We start from the raw sequence: 18,651 nt of genomic DNA, 5'->3' as shown, positions 1-18,651 counted from the left end.
TCATTGAGCAAGATTAGAAGCAAAATACTGATGAAGTCAAGAAGGAATAGGCATCAATTGTTGGATGTGAGGAGCCTAAGATGGAGGAAGATGTGCCAATTCATGCACTATACATTGAACTTCCAAAGGGTGAGCCATTGATTGATCTTCAAAGTAGCACTATGGATGGACATGCATCTAAAGATTTTTTTCGGGATAAAAGGGTTGAGGGTGTCTCCTCAATTCTTAGTTCGAAAAAAGAGGGTGAGCTCCTTGTCGGTAGCCCAAGGTATGAAAATGATGATCATATTTCAAATATGTTACTTCCTCCTATGTCACCACAAAATTCTTGTCATGATGGAAAGTGTGCTAAAAAGGGTAATAGAGAAGGGGATACAAGTTGGAGTATAGGTCATGTGGACTCTTTGATTCAAGTTCAAGATTGTTTTTGTATATGAGATCCAGTGATCTTTTGAGGCTCAAAATGGATAGAGACATTTCTATCACTATTAAGTTGTCCATCTCTTGCATTGAAAGGAAGTTTATGAGAAACCATATAGGGTTTATTGGGCATTGTGAACATTCACAATTCATAGATTACTCATGGGAGCTAAGTACCACAACTGAAGACAAGATCATAGGGGACGACCAAATGGAGACGGTTAAGATGCGTGATGTTGTGTAATGTCCCCTACCTGATCTATTTAAATATACTAAAATTGATAGATTTTCTTCAATAAGTTATTAACAAGTGCTTGTCTATTTTCCTCATTAGCTGATTAATTTCATTATTCATAGTTCTTAATATAGATATCAAACCTTGCTACTACTTCAGTTTTAAGGGAGAAGGGTTTACATATGTTACCAAAGTGCTTAGAGACCAACTACAATAGGTTCCCTCAAAGTTTACAGATCCAAGCCCTTACCTATCTTGGGTCTATACCCTCAAGGCTTATGGGTCGTTGATCCCCACCCTATCTTGGGACTTAACCTATTGCTTGGATTTAGACTGCCCCTCTTTGGAACATCTCAATCCCATCTTCTTAAATACGGAAAGTAATAACATGATTTAGACTATAAGTATATATATTTCTTATGTATTATGAATATATATATGAAATTAAGTATGATTGTCATACATATTGCAGTCCATATTAGCATTACTATTAATTCTGCATAAGAACATTATTGGGCTTCATATATTAAGCATACTTATTAAGCACATCCCCATGCATACCACCAAGAACACAAATGTTACTGCCTGTAACTTGATAACAATTCTGATCTAATCTGATCAATGGTGATCTTACTAGATGCTTTTGATTCCTTTCCTTTATATCTCTCAATGTGAGGGAGAGGTCACACCTCTTCATCATTTATACCCTTTGGCAAGAGATACACCCTTTCACCATTAGCACCCTTTGATAGAGTGCAACTCTTCATTATTTCTGCCCTTTGAAAGGGACACAACCTCTCATAATCAGATCTGCAGTTATCATTTAAATCAGATCTGCACTTCTCATTTCCAAATTATTCCCCCTCTCAAATGAGGTTCTCTTCTCCCTTTTATATCTCTTTGTTGAGGGAGTCACAACCTTTCCTTTCATTTCTTTTGACTTTTCATTAACTTAATTAATTTTTAATTAATCATATTTAATTATATTTAATTATTTTATTTTATATTTTAATTTAATTTTAAATATTTTAATTTTATTATTATCATTTATTATTGAATTTTATTTCAAAGTGGGGACATTACATGTTGGATGATGGTAAACAAAATGGATGTCATTTTGATGTTCAATATTTTGTGGCTGTGGATGGAAGATTATTGGGTGATAATCACAACTTCCAAATGTGAGATGTTTGATCAAAATGGTTTTCGGTCTAATTTTATTAAGTTCACTATTACATTCTTAAGGTGGCTACCAAATGGAATGGTTGTAAAATGGGAATTAGAATTAAATAAACCAAAAGCTAATAAAATAAAGCTAAGAACCCCAATAAGTATTAAATATCGAATAAATACTAAACCATAGAAAATCAAATAAATAATTAAATAATCAAATACCAATAAAGATTAAATCACAGATATAAAATAAATATTAAACAACAACAAAGCTCACCATCAAATATTAAATGTGATTTTTAAGGTCCTCCTGATTTTGGTGGTGCATTCATTCAGCTTTTAGAGAGCTCCTGGAGCAGCCTTAAACAATATGCATGGATTCATTAAGTGAATGAAGTACCAAATTCAAAAGTGAAAAGACATTTTAAAGATAAGTATTGATTGCAATAGGCATGAGCCAAGGGCCACTTTGAGTATGGTTCCTAATTTTAGATCTGATGTCTTCAACATTTCCAACACTTCCCATGCTTTCCTTGCAGCCAAAATAGAGTTTTTAATCACATGCTGTGGGAGTTTTCATCCCATTATCATTGATGAGATGTTTGCAGCTAGTACAAGGTGGTTCCCAGCCATTACATTTCTAATTCTGAGCAAAAGAATGTAGTGTTACATAGAAGGCATAGGGAATATCTCTTGTTTTAATGTTGTGTATAGAAGGTATCACATGTTGAGATCGCTAAAGGCAAACATGACAACACTTTTAGTGTTCTTGGGGGAGAAATTTGGGGTGATGTATGATTGTTACAGCAACCTTTAGCCCACATATGGGCCAATTCAAACCATTTTTCAATTGGTAAAGCTTGGGAAATCATGGTAAGAGTCTTTAGGTTCCAAGGTAAACACTATGACACTAGTTTAGAAGAGTTGAGTATAATTATTGGCATGTAATGGTCACACTTCTTGAAATGTACATTATAGAGTTGAAACTCAAGGTGGATGGCAAGAAGGTGATGCTCCAGGGCATATTAAATGGTGACCCAGGCATGGCTGAAGTGAAAAGAAGGGAGGTGAGTGTTTAGGAACCTAAGCCACTCAATGCATAGAGATAACTGAGGATCCAGTCCAAGGTAAGATACTTTGTTATGATAATGTTTTGTCTATTTTAAATATGCTCATTGCAAACAGCCACCCAATGAGATATTGGCAAAACAAAATCTTTTGGGTAAGAATCATCAACTTAAGGTTGGTTGGAACTTTGGTGGCAAGAAGTATGATCCATGGATCATTATGAGTGTTCTTTCCCATTCTAGAACTGTTGTTATCCACATTTCCAGCTTCCCCCACATTATATTGTCATCCATAAAGTTGTTAATCATGAGGATGGAGCTTCCACCTATTGTCATTGGTGAAATGCTTGTAATTGCTATAAGATGGTTTTAAGCCACTACAATTCTGATTTTGAGTAAGAGAATGAAATGCTATAGGCATGGAATCGCTTGGGGAAACATGGATAGGACTTGTGGAGACAAATGTGATCATTATAACAAGAATATAGAAGAGGTGAGTATAGTTGTTGACATGTATTGGTTACATATTTTTTTGAAGTTCATTACTAAAAAAGAGATTCAAGATGAAGAGAGTTGTGTGTCAAGGAAAATACCTTTTTAAGACAATAACGAGCATCGCATGGAGACCTTAGGAGAATTTTACATAAAATTCAAAGTGATGTAGTGAAAGCATAGTGAGGTTGTAACAAGCTTCAACTATTGAGCTTAAAGAAATAAGAAATTGAACAATAATAACTGAAGGAAAAGACAAATCAATCTTGATATGAAACTTTAAAAAAAAATCAAAAGCAATAGAAATATTTAACTTTTCTGCAAGATAGCAGTATCAACAATAATATTCCAGAATGAGTAAAGAGCATATATCCAATTAAGAACTATTCTAACTTGAGTACATAATATAAAAGAACAAAGGAGTTTAGATTTAATTGCATTTGGTAGTCCATCTGGTTTCTTTAATCTTGTGAACTGCCTAAGAAGGGAAGTATCATTAGGGTGATTTACCGCCCAACCATAGATCTGGTGATCTCCTGCACAACTTTCTAGTGAAAGCGGCCCTGCCCTTCGCAATGGTGTAAGCAAGTCAATTGGTGTAATGCCATCTGAGACTAGTGTTTTGACTCTACACAACTCTAGTTGGTCACACACCATAAGCACCTCCTAACTAGCATGACCTCTGACTAGGTAGTGTATCTGGACCATGTGAACTAACAGATGCTTGTCTAGCGCAGTGTCACCTTGGCCAAAGGTTTTCATTTGCGAACACGAATAAACTTGTAGTCTATGTTCACCACCCTACTTGTTTACAGCCAACATATGGGTTTAGTCTTATTGACTAATAAGGATGTCTCTTATTCTAACTACATACTGACATGACCTAGAGACTCACTAGGCACTAAGTTTAATTACCATTCCAGGTTTAGACTTGTCGTGACAATTTACGGTGTTCTACCTTTATATTAAGGTCACAATAATTAACTTGATTTTTGTTGTTTATGGATTATTGGCTCTCTCCAAGAGAGAAAAAAAAAATGTGTACTAGGAAAAGAAGGAAAGGAGGGATTGATATGACCACCCAAGTATTTATTTTGTCACATAAGTACAATTAATGGACCCCCAATAGGAGAGAGAAGATGAAATCCTCCCATAAAATAGTAGCTCTTGTGCCAATGATGAAAGCCTGAAGACAAAGCACAATCCATTGCCTACAAACAATATTTCTTCCCTCAGAAAGAAACAACTCCACCGGCGATTGGAGAAGCCATTCCATAAGATAGATGAATAGGGAATCCAAATCCAAATGATGTGTGCCTCTAGAAATTTCTCAAATTTCCATATTGTGGAACAAGATGATGTCAATCCAAAATCTTGTTGATTGATGTAGAACAATCTCCAAAGGTAATGATGATGGGTTAACAAAGATGATGTGGCTATCATGAAAGAGGAGATGAATGTCTTTGAAATAATCCTCAAAATCTGCAATATGAGACTCCACAAACAAGGATGATATTCCTTCTAGATATGAATCCCAAGTAGCTATGTCTAGAAGGGGATGAATTTCCAATTGCATTGAAACGATATGGGCCATAGATGTGGCAATACTAATTTGATCAAGAATAACAAAACATGGAGATTGGGTCTTGATATGAAGACTGGGAACGAGGAGACAAGTCTTTGAACCATTAGAACATGCAAGGCTTGTGATATACTCAAGCTCCTTCAAAGTATCATCATCAAAGGGTATGAAATATGCATCAAAGGGGGAGAGATATGTGGGTCTCCATGGATCTCCCAAAGTCTAGGCCAAAGTGTATGGAGACAATCAATGTTTGATACAATACACAGTGTCGTGATCAACACTAGAACAAATTACTACAACATGATCAATAACGTCACCCCATGCTAATATACTCGTGTGTCTGGTTCAGGTACGAGTCCATAAAAATAAGGCAAAAGATTAAGCCACCTAAGATGGGTTAGGATGCTGTTTTGCCAAGACTCATTCTTATAATTTCCTAGGATTATCTCAAAATGATTAACAAAAGAATCCATGATACCTCAAATGATTAAATCAAAGACCAATAATCTCAATGCATGTAAAAAAGATTAAATGAAGTCATCTCATGCAAACATGAAGTCATCTCAAAACCTATCATTTTTAGGTACCAAGACATCCAAGTAATTGACTAGAATGTGAAATAATGACAATCTAAATAATAAGTGCTTGGGGCAAATTTTGAAAAAAGTGCCTGGATAGATCTGAACAGCTTTGAAATACCTTTCCTATACTGCAAGAATTGCAAAAATCAAAGATACAAGCAAAAATTTAAAAGCTTGGAAGCCAAAAATGATTTTTAAAATTTGAGAGGTGATAAATTGTAGTATTAACAAAATCAGATGATGCAACCTACACCATTAGAAAGTACTCAAAACAAACTTTTTGACAATATCTTGTTTGTCAAAATTTGACTCCATATGCCCAAGTTATGCCAAAAATAAAGAACTCCTTTCAGGAATGATCAAGGTTTGGAGGGGGCTTGCAAGGTACTCGTTGACATCATGATGACATTAATAGACAAAATATTTTGCACCTTGCCAAAATATTCCTTTTGTTCGGAAAAAGGTGCAGGGATTTATAGATGTCAAAATATCTTGTGTAATTGTTGTAATATTTGTTGATTTTTGTGAAGTCGTTGGATTTGTTGAGATGGGATATAATATTCCTAATCGCCTAAATATGCCAAGTGGATTCTATCTATCACTGAGAATTTGGAGTTGTCAGTAGTAGTTTTTGTCATGTCGGGGAGGTTTAAGTGCCATTGATTAGGTCATGTGGGGCTCGCCTTGCGACCCATGACATGCAAACGTGTTGTAGGATACCCTATTTTAAAAGACAAGCTTGGCTTTTTTTTGTCTAATTTGAAATTTGAACTTTAAAATAAAAATACAAACAGATTTTCTAAAACTTGTATTTGTGCACAGGAGAGTAGAGAATTAATGGTGGCTGGGGTTATATAGATTTGTACGAGTGTACAAATTTCTATGCATAATTTCCAAATCTATTTTTTTTTAATTGCTCCAATTTTGGTAGTTGGACATGCGATCTTTAGGTTTTTTGGTCATTTTTGACTCAACAGTGATGCATGCTTCACTCTAGGACGAGCCAATTTTTTCCTTAAGGATGGATCTCTTGAAAAATGAATAGGAAATTGTAGATGGTGCTTTGATACCATGTTTAATAGTGAACCCTACAGGTACTAGGAATCACTTGCAACCAAAATGCCTATCATATGAAGAGAGAGAAAACCATGATTGCGCTATGTAAGCTTGATAAAATTGATCTAGAAAAACAACATGATTGAGCTATTGCATTGATTACAATGTATATTAATGAATGCTTATAAAAGCAAAAAGAAACCCTAGATGAAGCCTTAGGTGAGGTTTAATTTAGATCATAACAAGTGTCCTCATCATACGCTATGAGACAACATGACCTAAATATAGATAAAACACTTTTAAGTTTAGATCAGGTGTAATAAGGCAAAAGCGGACATAATTCATTAATTGATGATTTATTAATTAATTAGGTGATTGCCTATTTCACTCTAACAAACAAATTCACCAACCTCTAAAGATCTCCCCAACCTATTCTTATGTGCATAAATCTTCTACTAGTCTTGAGCTTAATAGAGACTTTCCTTGAGTGACTTCAAAATGTCTTGGCTCTTCTAGATCTAATCCTTAGCCTTTGGAACCCTAATATTGACAATGACCAAATTCACAAAAGATGTGACATCATACCTATACAACACTCTCAAATGATCATGTAGATGGACATGTGGTATGTAGTATTGTTGTAGTGTTTATTGAAATATAACCACTTGCAAGCCCTATGTTTGCTTGCTACATTGTTCCTCATATATCCCTCTACCCACTTATTGACAATCTCAGTCTGTCCATCTATCTATGGGTGGTAACTAGTGCTTGTAGTCAATCTATAAATTTGAAAATAGCTTGGCAAAACATACTGAAAAACTTGTTGTCTCTGTCGCTAACACTGTTCTTGGGCAGGCCCTGGAGTCAAAACACTTCATTGGAAAACAACTCCATAACTTGAGGGGCCAAACTCAAAAGATATAGCATAGAAATGGGCATGTAACACCCACCAGTAAACCCTAGAGAACAAAGTCAACTAACAACCTAACTAAACAACTTAGAGACAATTTTTTTTTTAAAAGAGATACAACATCACATTAAACATAAAGGAAATTCTTACATTTAAATTAACATGATTAAATAACATTAATGCACAAGCAGAAATAAACTCATAACATCTAATTTTCATCCTCTAAGGTTTCCCAACGTCATTACTGACAATGCAACAACTATATAGATACATGAAACATCCCCTATTTAACTAAAGACTTATCATTAAACATAGCATAAGAAAGTACTCATTTAAACCATAGAAAAATAACCATGAGATATAACATATTTAATTTCTAAGATACTACGTTCTTTATAAACACCAATACCAAATGCTCCTATCCTATTAAATCTTGCAATCATAAGGGATCTTTCCATTCCTAAAATATAGACGGTAACATATGATGACATCATTACATTACATCTTACATATTATGCATAATTTACATTACAGTTTTACACCAATCTTTTCAATGAGAGTGCCATCATACATTATTCACATAAATGATATTCAATTACGAGGTACATAGATGAATCTTTTTATATACATCAGAGAATACATATGCATCTTGAATCCATAGCCCTAGAACTGAAGAGAAGAACCATCCACCACGCTCACGAACAAACCACCAAAATTCCCAATGGAAGAAGGCATCAACTACTCGACCATGTGGAACCAAAAGGGTCTACCCCCGTGCTTCGGAGAATGACATAAGGCCCCACACACATCACTTGACCTAGGACGACACCTATACATCCAAGGGAATAAAAACATTCACAAAGATGAAACATACTGAAGGACTGAAACATCACAAGACATAGGGTCAACCATAAGGTACAAATTCACTAGAGACTTCCACACAACACAAGGGTTAAGGTCCTAGGATACACATAGGGAAGAGTGTCATCACATGCCATCAACAAGGGTTTCCCTGGTAGTCTCTCTTTAGACCCCGGTGCCCAAGTGACACCCATGCAGAACCGATTGACCTTTCATGAAGACAAGGAAGTACGGTCACGCCAACAGGCCTTCCCAAACTCATCTTGAGCTTGAACTGGCACTCTAGGCCATGAACAGGGCAAAATGTCGTAGATACACTGTCGACAGCCTATGGAAATTTGATGCCTAGAGCGTCCATGTAATTCCAAGGTCATCTGCAGTTTTAGCCTCAAAGAATATCCAGAGGTGTTTTGGGATTCAAGTAGTAATAGAGGCGGAAAAGGTGAGGAATGCAGCGAGGGAGAAGCAGATCATGGTGGAGAAGCAGGGCGATGCAGTCTGGGCAATGAATGCAACGAGTTGCCCCAAGAATATATTGAGAAAGCCGTTAACAATTTGAAAAATCTTAAGCTCGAGTTGCAAGAGTTGTAGGCCAAACTCTTCGTCGAGGGTGACACCGCCACTCTCAGCAAAGAGGCCTTCCGTCAGGCCGTCAACAATACACTTGAAAGGAGGCTCTTTTATATCCCATCCTTCAAAATTTACAGAGGGGTTGCTGGGTTGTATGATTACGGTCCTCCTGGTTGTGTTGTTAAAGCCAATGTTTATTGGCGACAGATGCAGCACAAAACCAGAATGTCAAAACCTGACCGACATCCTTATGGTCACATTAACAAATATTTTTATCACGGAACTTGATTAACTTTGGAAGACATCAACTGAAAGATCGAAGGAACAAGGAAGTCACAAGCAGTATACGAACTCTCATAGACAGGAGCAAGAAGAAGGTAATTGACAAGTGAAGAATCCAAAGTGAGGGTACAATCTGATTTGTCTTCCTCACATGGCCCTTTGGCACGATTAGAAATAGAGGAGATTTGAAATTCCAGTCGCTCTTGGGTTGCATTGTGTTTTGTTTTTAAGTTCATCCACTGCTTGAAGGGGTGCAACGAAAAGACAACGTTATATTCACCGAAGGTAGCAAAGTTGAGACAAGAGGGCTCTCCCAGTGAGAGGGAGCAAACTGCAAGGGGATTTTGTTCTAATCTCAGGATGGTCATATTCCTATTTGATCTAAGGCTCGATCTTATGACAATATGTCCAAGGTGGTCTTGAATTTAGCACTTTCAGCCGTATGTAGATCATACCAGATGATGAGTCTTTTGGAGCAAGGTATCTTCCATCATTGGGACCATGTGAGCAGTGTATGCTTCCGTGACAGAGGGAGCAGCTGGAGGATCTGCTTCAGTTGACTTCCTAGGATCTTGGTCATTTTGGTTCAGAGGGAGTAGACCATGTCGAGATGGTTTCTCTAGTGATCAGGAAATTATAGCAGTCAGAGGACTTTGATTCATGGGATGGAATTTCATGATACTTGGTGAGCTTTGAGTGATGCAGACTCCAACCGTGCATTTCATGATAGATCAAAACATGTGGAGATCAAGTATCACTATGTTAGAGACATGGTGGAAAGGAATGCTATTCAGTTCAGATACATTAGTACTGATGAGCAGACGACAAACATTCTCACCAAGCCTCTCTCCAGAATAAAGTTGTGTACTTTCGAGGTAAGCCTGGTATGGTGGAGAATGAAGCCCTAGCTGAGATTGAGTCTCAACATCATTGATTTGTTTATATATATATATATATATATGTATGTATTCTTATCTTTAAAAAGATGTTTAAAGTATAAACTCTTGTTAATGCATTTCTCTTTGAGGGAGACTTAAGGTGAAAGCCCTTATCTCCACCCTCTGATATGGTTCATGGTGGATGTCATGTGTGTGACGCCATGACAACATCACGTGAGAGAGTCCGTGATGATTTTATTGTACTTATGTGTTTACTCTCTAGATGAGCCATGGTGAATATCATTGTGAGGTGACTATCTCACAATGATGAACACTTGTACATCTCACCATTATTGTGAGGTGACGATCTCACAATAATGGTTGATATCACGTGAGGTGATGTCTATGGATAAACCACAATGGTGGATGTCATGGGAAGTGATATCTATGGATATGCCATAATGGTTGATATCACGTGAGGTGATATCTATGGATAAACCATAATGGTGGATATTACGTGAGGTGATGTCTATGGATATGCCATAATGGTTGATATCACGTGAGGTGATATCTATGGATAAACCATAATGGTGGATGTCACGGGAAGTGATATCTATGGATATGCCATAATGGTTGATATCTATGGATATGCCATAATGGTTGATATCACGTGAGGTGATATCTATGAATAAACCATAATGGTGGATATCACGTGAAGTGATATCTATGGATAAGCCATAATGGTTGATATCACGTGAGGTGATATATTTCCTTTCCACATATGTATGTAGCCATTGTGGTCAAACATCACGATGAGGTGATGTGATATCACAATGAGGTGATAAGCTTCCTGCTTGCTCATTGTGTTGGTCATCTTGATGAGGTGATATGTCTTGTGCAGCTGGAAGTATCCTCCCTAGCTGAGAGGGAGTGTTGAAGATTGGCAGCGTCGGTCATCACTTCCAGCCCGAGGAAGACAAATATGTAAGTGGCCTAATCGGCCTAATCGATTAAGAGGGAGTGTTGATGCTCTGGTCGGATTCCGTCAGGCCGACATCGACAACATAAAGGTTGTGATAATATAATTACATTATATTGTGATAATATAATTATATGATAATTATATTATTATTATGAGATAATATAATTATATTATTATGTGATAATATAATTATATTATAAATATATTGTATAATTATTATATTATATGATAATATAGTAATAATTATATTATTATTAATAATATAATTATTGGAGACCAACTTGGAAGAGTGGTGACCCTTGGTGAAGGGGCACCACCGATAGGTATAAAGGATAGATAAATCTTCCTCTCTAAAGGATTTTGATGATAAGAATAATGTAATACAATTGCAGATTGACATACCAGGATGCTCGGGGGAGACAATTGTGAATTGTCTATGGTTGGGAGGACAAATCATTGCCCGTGGTTAAACGAGCATTTAAAATTCAACAGTATCTACTACCTCTTCCTCAACCTGTAAATCTGCATAAGGTAACCTTTCTTTTGGATTTTCAACAAAATTAATTTGCCCTCTTCTCAGATTCCTTTGATAGTACCTTTTAGCTCTTTCAATAGGCTACATATGAATGGTATTTCTACGTCAAGTTGTCAATTTCTCAACTGGCTCGCAAGAAAATCAACTCTGATACCACTGTAAAGTCAACCGAAATATTTCAATGAATTTGCAATTTTTTTATTTATTTCCTACACCTAAACAATTTGTCAAATAGTTGGCAAAACATTGAATGAATCAATTTTTGAATTTAGTGCTTAGGAACAACAGCAACTATGTAATGTCCCCTTCTTCATCTTAGGTGTCATCAGCCTATTTTATTCCCATAGGTTGATTCGGGAATTAAATAAGGGAATAATTTTAATTAATTAAATTAAGTTGTTGCGGGTGATCTTATTTAATTAATTAAATTAAGTTACCTTAACTTGTTGCTGGTGACCTTATTTAATTAATTTAATAAAGTGACTAAGTTAAAAAACGGAAATAAAATAAAGTCAATTTATGGGGGCCAAAAAGGCGATATCTTTTTTTGATTAGTAATTGGTATTTCATATATTAAAAAATAAAGGTGAATTTTAAATTATAACTTCTCAAAAATTCTTGAGGAAGCTACAAAAGAGAAGTAAAGGAGCTCATTTTATCATCTTGGACAATTTATTTCTCTTATTTGCAAGTTTGGAGTGTAAGTTCAACTTCGAATCCTAAGAAGAAAACACTAGAGTTATTTGGCTTTCAGAATAAAAGATTTTCTTCTAGTCAAATCTATGGTGGATTCACCCGGGATTCACATATGTGCTTAAACGAAGAAATAAGGAATTTGTTTGTTGTTATTGGCTTTGGATTCCTCGTTACATCTTTATTAAGATTTGCAAGCAATTGATAAATTTGTTATTGTGGTGTGTGCAAGTGGTGAAACAGTAGAAATTGTGTTGTGTGTGCTAGTGGAATATTAATCAAAAGCTACTGTGATGTATGTCTTGTGAAGGAGATAAATTTAATATTGATGAGCTTATTGATGGACTTCATGGGGTAGTTTACTTGTCCAAAATTGACATTTGGTTCAGATATCATTGGACAACCTTTAGGTGTCTCTATGGGCACTATGAATTTCTAGTTATGCCCTTTGGATTGACTAACACCCCTGCTACTTTCCAATCTTGCACGAACCATGTGTTCAATAGAAAGCTGCTTAAGTTTGTGCCTGTGTTTTTTGATAATATCTTGATTTATAGCGAAACTTGGGAAGACCACCTTAGACACATTGATTAGGTTTTGGGTATCATCAAGGCATAGTCCCTATTTGCTAAGGCACCCAAATGTGAATTTGGGATGCTAGAGGTTCTATACTTGTATCATGTGATTGGTGCCAACAAGTCAACGTGGATCAGGAAAAGATTTAAGCTATTCTTGATTTGCCTCCATCAAAAATTGTGACACATTTGAGAGGCTTCCTTGGTTTGTGAAACTAGTACAAGAGGTTTGTGAAAGGGTTTTCTCAGCTCACTGTACCCCTTATAGATTTGACAAAGAAAGGATCATTCTCTTGGTCTAATTCAACACATTTGTTTGATCGACTTAAGGAGGTAATGAACACTTGTCCTGTTTTGGCACTTCTTGGTTTCTCTCAACCTTGTTTACTTGAGTGATGCTTCTGGAGAGGGGATTGGAGTGGTGCTTATGCAAAATAAGAACCCTTTAGCATATATAACATATGGAAGTAGAAAACTTAGGGATGTTGAGAGACATTATTCCATGTATCATAAGGAGATGCTACAATAAGCACCCTATATCGTATGAAAGCATAAAATTTGGGATGTTGAGAGACATTATTCCATGTATGACAAGGAGATGCTACAATAGTGCATGCCTTGGATAAGTTCAAACAGTACCTCGTTGAAGGGAAGTTTGTGGTAAGGATTGATCACAATAGCTTGAAATACTTTCTTGGATAAGAGGACTTGAATGAGAGACCACAAAGGTGGGTAAACAAATTACAAGCCTATGATTTTGATAGTGAGAATGTTAGAGGTAAAAAGAATATGGTACCAAATGCTTTATCTAGGAAGCCCATTTTGTGTGCTATGTCTGATATTTCAGCAGATTGGAAGTCCCATCTTAGTTGAGCACTCTAAGAACACTTTTGCAGGAGGTTATGGATGGGAAGATTCAAGTTGATCAATGTAAGGTAATTGATGACATCATCTACTACAAAGACAATCTATTTGGTTCTTGAATAAAAAATGAAGAAGATTCTTAGGGTTGTACATTATGCACCACTAGCAAGCCATCAAGGGTACTTCAAAACATATTGGCATATGAGAGAAATTTTCCTAGAAGGGATTAAAGGATGATGTGCTTAGACATATATGAGAATATGAAGTTTGTCAATAGAATAAGTCTAAGCATCATTTTCTAGCAGGTCCATTGCAGCCCCTACCCATTCCTGATCAGAAGTGGGAGAGTGTAGGAGGTATTTTCCACAGCAAGTCAAACTATGATATTGCTATCACGGTTCAATTGTGTAGTTTTTGAGTCAAACTCATTGACCCATGTTTCATGAGTAGTGGTTCACAAGAACCCATCTCTCATGAGAATGAATGGTCCACTTAACACTCATTGCATCTAGGTGATGCTCACAGGGGTGAAGCATTGGGACTTCTCGGGAGGTCACCCATCCCAGTACTACAACTCAAGTGCGCTTAACCACGAAGTTCCCTCCAAGGTTAAATCCACTTAGCTTGCAACCTCATTTGCATGAAGGTTTTTCAAATGGGGTTGCAAGATAAGTGGGTTTAACCTTGGAGGGAACTCCGTGGTTAAGCGCTCTTGAGTTGGAGTAGAACTGGGATGGGTGACCTCCCAGGAAGTCCCAATGCTTCACCTCTGTGAGCATCACCTAGATGCAACGAGTGCTAAGTAGACCATTCATTCTCATGAGAGATGGGTTCTTGTGAACCACGACTCATGAAACATGGGTCAATGAGTTTGACTCAAAAACTACACAGTTGAACCCTGATAGCAATATCATAGTTTGACTTGCTGTGGAAATTACCTCCTACTTATCAATTGATGAGCTAAAGGGGCTCTATAATGAATGGTTCGTAAGGCACAACACTTGCTGAAGGTTTTGCAAATGGGGTTGCAAGCTAAGTGGGTTTAACCTTGGAGGGAACTCTGTGGTTAAGCGCACTTGAGTTGGAGTAGTACTGGGATGGGTGTTGGTTTTCAAATCAACAGATTGGAATTTTTTTTGAGTATGCTTTGCTCAATGATCAAATCTTCTAATTGATTTGGCCAACTAATAGAGTGAACCTTTCAAGGTTGCTAACTCCCTCACTTCAGGCTCTACAAAACCTAGGTTGGTGTACCAACTCACCAATTGATCTTCTTATTGGTTCTTTTTACAACAGATCTGTATATTGTATTTTGTATCTCTATTGTTTATCTCAAAGTGGCATGTGTCTTTGGGATAAACTATCTTTCAATTATCTGATTTGTCCTACTCTCTTGGTGATCTTCTTTAACTGATTATCTTTTCTCTAATCTGGTTCCTATTGTCTAGTTTCTGATTATCCTTCCTTCTAACTTCTACTTATATCTCCTACTAACATAAAAATGAAACTGAAAAGTGTGGGTAAGTTATTTGAATTGAAATTTATATGTAATTAGATCAGTGCCTTATTTTTTTTGGGCAATAGAGTCATTCGCTTGCAAACCCTATGTATAACTCTAAAAGACAATTTTTAAATCCTCCCTTGGATGGATTTGTCAATTACCTAACCCTCAATGTTACAAGTAGATGTCTTCAATTACTATTAGTCTGATTGAATTTAACTCTCACGGAAAGACCAATTAGAATAAAATGCAAATAGCCGCCTTTTGTCTCAGATGCACTCTATATTTTTTTAACTTGCAATTACAACATGAAATCTTCACACAAGGATTTAAGATAACAACCACTTGCTTCAAATGGTTATCACCATAGTTGGACTACTTGCAGGGTACTCGACGAGTTGTAAAAACTCGTCGAGTTTTTTAACCCTACGAGTTTTTTTGACTTTAACTCACCAAAACTACTCGCCGAGTTTTTGACAAAAACTCGGCGAGTCTGAGACAAAAACTCGGCTGCTCCAGCATAACAGAAAAAAACGTCAAAAATGCATTTCATTTCATAGACAAAAACTCGGCGAGTCTGAGACAAAAACTCGGCCGCTCCAGCATAACAGAAAAAAACGTCAAAAATGCATTTCATTTCATATTTTTAGCTTGGGTTTTTGGCTGAGAAGGGGGAAGAGTGACTCCAACACTCTTGCAAGGTGATTTTGAGCGATTCTTGCGAATTCCAAGTGGCCTTGAAGGGGATTTGAGGTGACTTGAAGGGGATTTGAGGTGGTTTTTCAAGAAAAATCAGATTCCCAGGTTGGTTTTTTTATTTTTTTCCTCTGCTTTTTTAAAACATTTTGTTTATTTTTTGTTGAATCTAGATGAGTTAGAAATCATTCCTAAGTAGTCTAAAATCTTTTTAAGTTATTTGAACAAGATTTAACACTAGTTTTGACAAAGTTTTGTTGATTTTTTCACTATTTTTTTGAAGAATATCTAGTTTTCCAAAAAAATAAAAACCCTAATAGTTTTTTTCTTTTCTTTTTAAACTTTGAATGATGTCTAAATTTTTTTCAACTAATTTAGATAGTTTGCTAAATTGTTTAACTAAAATGTTAACTTTATTTTTCACTTTGTATGTGTAGGTTAACTAAGCATTAATTATGGCAAGTTTTGATTGGCCACTAGAATCATGCCCATCTGGATATATAGGCACCCGTCCTAAAGGTGCTAGAGATAGAGCTTGGAGGTATGCCTATGAGGGACCGAAACCTGGGACAGTTATTTGCATAAAGTGTGAAAAAATAGTTCATGGAGGCATCAACCGCCTCAAATGCCACCTTGTAGGCATAGACAGGCATGATGCTAGAGAATGCATAGGGACCACTCCTGAAATAAAAAGAGAAATGAATGCCCTACTTTCAGCTGGGGAAGAGAAGAAATTGCAAAGGGAGAGGGCAAAGCTAGCCATGAGATCAGCCATAGCTGAATATCAAGGTGTTTCTATTGATTTTGAAGAAGAACAAGAAGCACTTGAGGGCATAGTGGGCTCTCGGCGTGGCCCGCGTATCCGCAAACCCACCACCACCTCGCCCATTGCTTCTGCTTCCTCTAGTAGAGTACCTAGCACTAGCAGTGGCATTGTTGCATCACGATCAGGGTCCATAGGTGATTATTTTGTGCCCAGGAACACATCTGGAGCACAACCATCATTAGAGGCCACTAGATGGAATAGGGAGGCACATGAAAAAGCCGACATTGCATGTGATGATTTTTGGTACTTCAACAACATTTCATTCAATGTGGCAAATAATCCTTTTTGGCTGAATTTGGTGACCGCAATGACAGTTGCAATAAAAGGGGTACAAGGTCCCTTCTCGCAAGGATTTGAGTGGGAGGTTAGTAAATTACTAAATAGTCCACTTGATTTCATTTTTAATTGTTTTTTAGATTTCTTGTTTATTAAATTAAAATTGTGTACTAAGAACTTAAGAACTAATTTCACTTTGTTCTTGTAGGTTGCTCACAAATGCAGTTGCTAGGGCAAAAGAAGTGGTGGAGGAACAAAAAATTGAATGGGTAAAATATGGCTGCACCATTCTTTCTGATGGGTGGACAGATGGCAAGAACCGCACCATCATTAATTTTCTGGTTGCTTGCAAGGAAAATGTAGTGTTCTTGAAATCGGTTGATGCCTCTAGCAAGGTGAAAAATGCAGAAACATTGGCTAGAATGTTGGAGCATGTTGTCATGGAGGTGGCAGTAGAGAATGTGGTGCAAATCATCACAAATAATGCAGCAGCATATGTGTCAGCAGGTAGAATCTTTTTGAATTATCACCTTTAGCAATATTTTCATTTGTTGTGGCTTTGTTTTTCTTGGTTGCATCTTTCTTAAGAATAACTTCTTTTGCAGTAGAATCCTCCAAGAGAAGCACCCCTCTTTTTTGGACACCTTGTGCAGCACATGTCCTTGACCTTCTTTTGGAGGACATAGGAAAACTTGAGTGGGTGATTCTAGTTGTGGAAGATGCAAGGAGGATCACCAAATATATTTACAATCACCCTTGGGTTCTAAATTTGATGAGAGAGCACACCGAAGGGAAAGATTTGGTGAGAGTTGGTGTCACAAGGTTTGCAACAATTTTCTTGATGTTGCAAAGCCTTCTTGCTGCATTGAATTCTTTGAAACAAATGTTTGTGAGTGGAGCATGGCTAAACACACCATATTCAAAGAAGCCTGAAGGAGAGGTTGTCGCTTGCATAGTCTTCGACAGCCAATTTGCACAATGGGCTACAAAGATTGTGAAGGTAACTTCAAAACTTTAATTTTTAATTATTCTTGATTCAAGTCTCTCATTACTAATTTGTAACTTCATTAATTAATCTTTTTGTAATTTGCATTTTTCAATTGTAGGTGTCAGAGCCCTTGGTTAGAGTTCTCTTCTTGGTGGATGGGGATAAAACCCCAATGGGGTATATTTATGAGGCCATGGATAGGGCCAAGGAGTCTATCAAAAATTTCTACAAGGGGAATAGACTCAAATTTGATCCCATTTGGGAAATTATTGATAGGAGGTGGAACAATCAGCTCCACCAACCCATTCATGCAACAGGGTTTTTCCTCAACCCTCGTTTTAGGTTCGGGGGTTCTTACTCAGATCCTAATGGAGAGGTTATGGAGGGCCTCAGTATATGCATTGAGAGGATGGTATCCGATATTGAGGAGAGAGACCTCATTATGAGCGAACTCCAAAATTATGAGGAAGCAAGGGGTAAGCTATTCTCTTCAGAGCTGGCTAGGAGAGGAAGAACCACTCAAACCCTAGGTATAACATTTTCCATTTGGATTTTGGGATCTAAAGTGATTGATAAATTATGTTTTCTCTTTTCTCTTTGCTTTC

At 36.8% G+C, this 18,651-nt stretch overlaps 2 protein-coding genes across 2 annotated transcripts in view; both read left to right on the top strand.

Annotated features, from left to right (window-relative positions):
- Nucleotides 1-18,651, top strand: part of LOC131029903 (nudix hydrolase 10) — a 172,139-nt gene that overhangs the window by 76,744 nt on the left and 76,744 nt on the right. The window lies entirely within an intron of this gene.
- Nucleotides 16,398-17,558, top strand: LOC131029904 (uncharacterized). The gene is made up of 2 exons (XM_057960575.2): nt 16,398-17,146; nt 17,267-17,558. The coding sequence occupies exons 1-2, from the start codon at nt 16,412-16,414 to the stop codon at nt 17,288-17,290; spliced, it is 759 nt and encodes a 252-aa protein (XP_057816558.2). The 5' UTR covers nt 16,398-16,411; the 3' UTR covers nt 17,291-17,558.

Source organism: Cryptomeria japonica, chromosome 3 (genome assembly GCF_030272615.1).
Source record: "Cryptomeria japonica chromosome 3, Sugi_1.0, whole genome shotgun sequence".
Classification (NCBI taxonomy): domain Eukaryota; kingdom Viridiplantae; phylum Streptophyta; class Pinopsida; order Cupressales; family Cupressaceae; genus Cryptomeria; species Cryptomeria japonica.
This window is presented reverse-complemented; position numbering and strand designations above follow the sequence as displayed.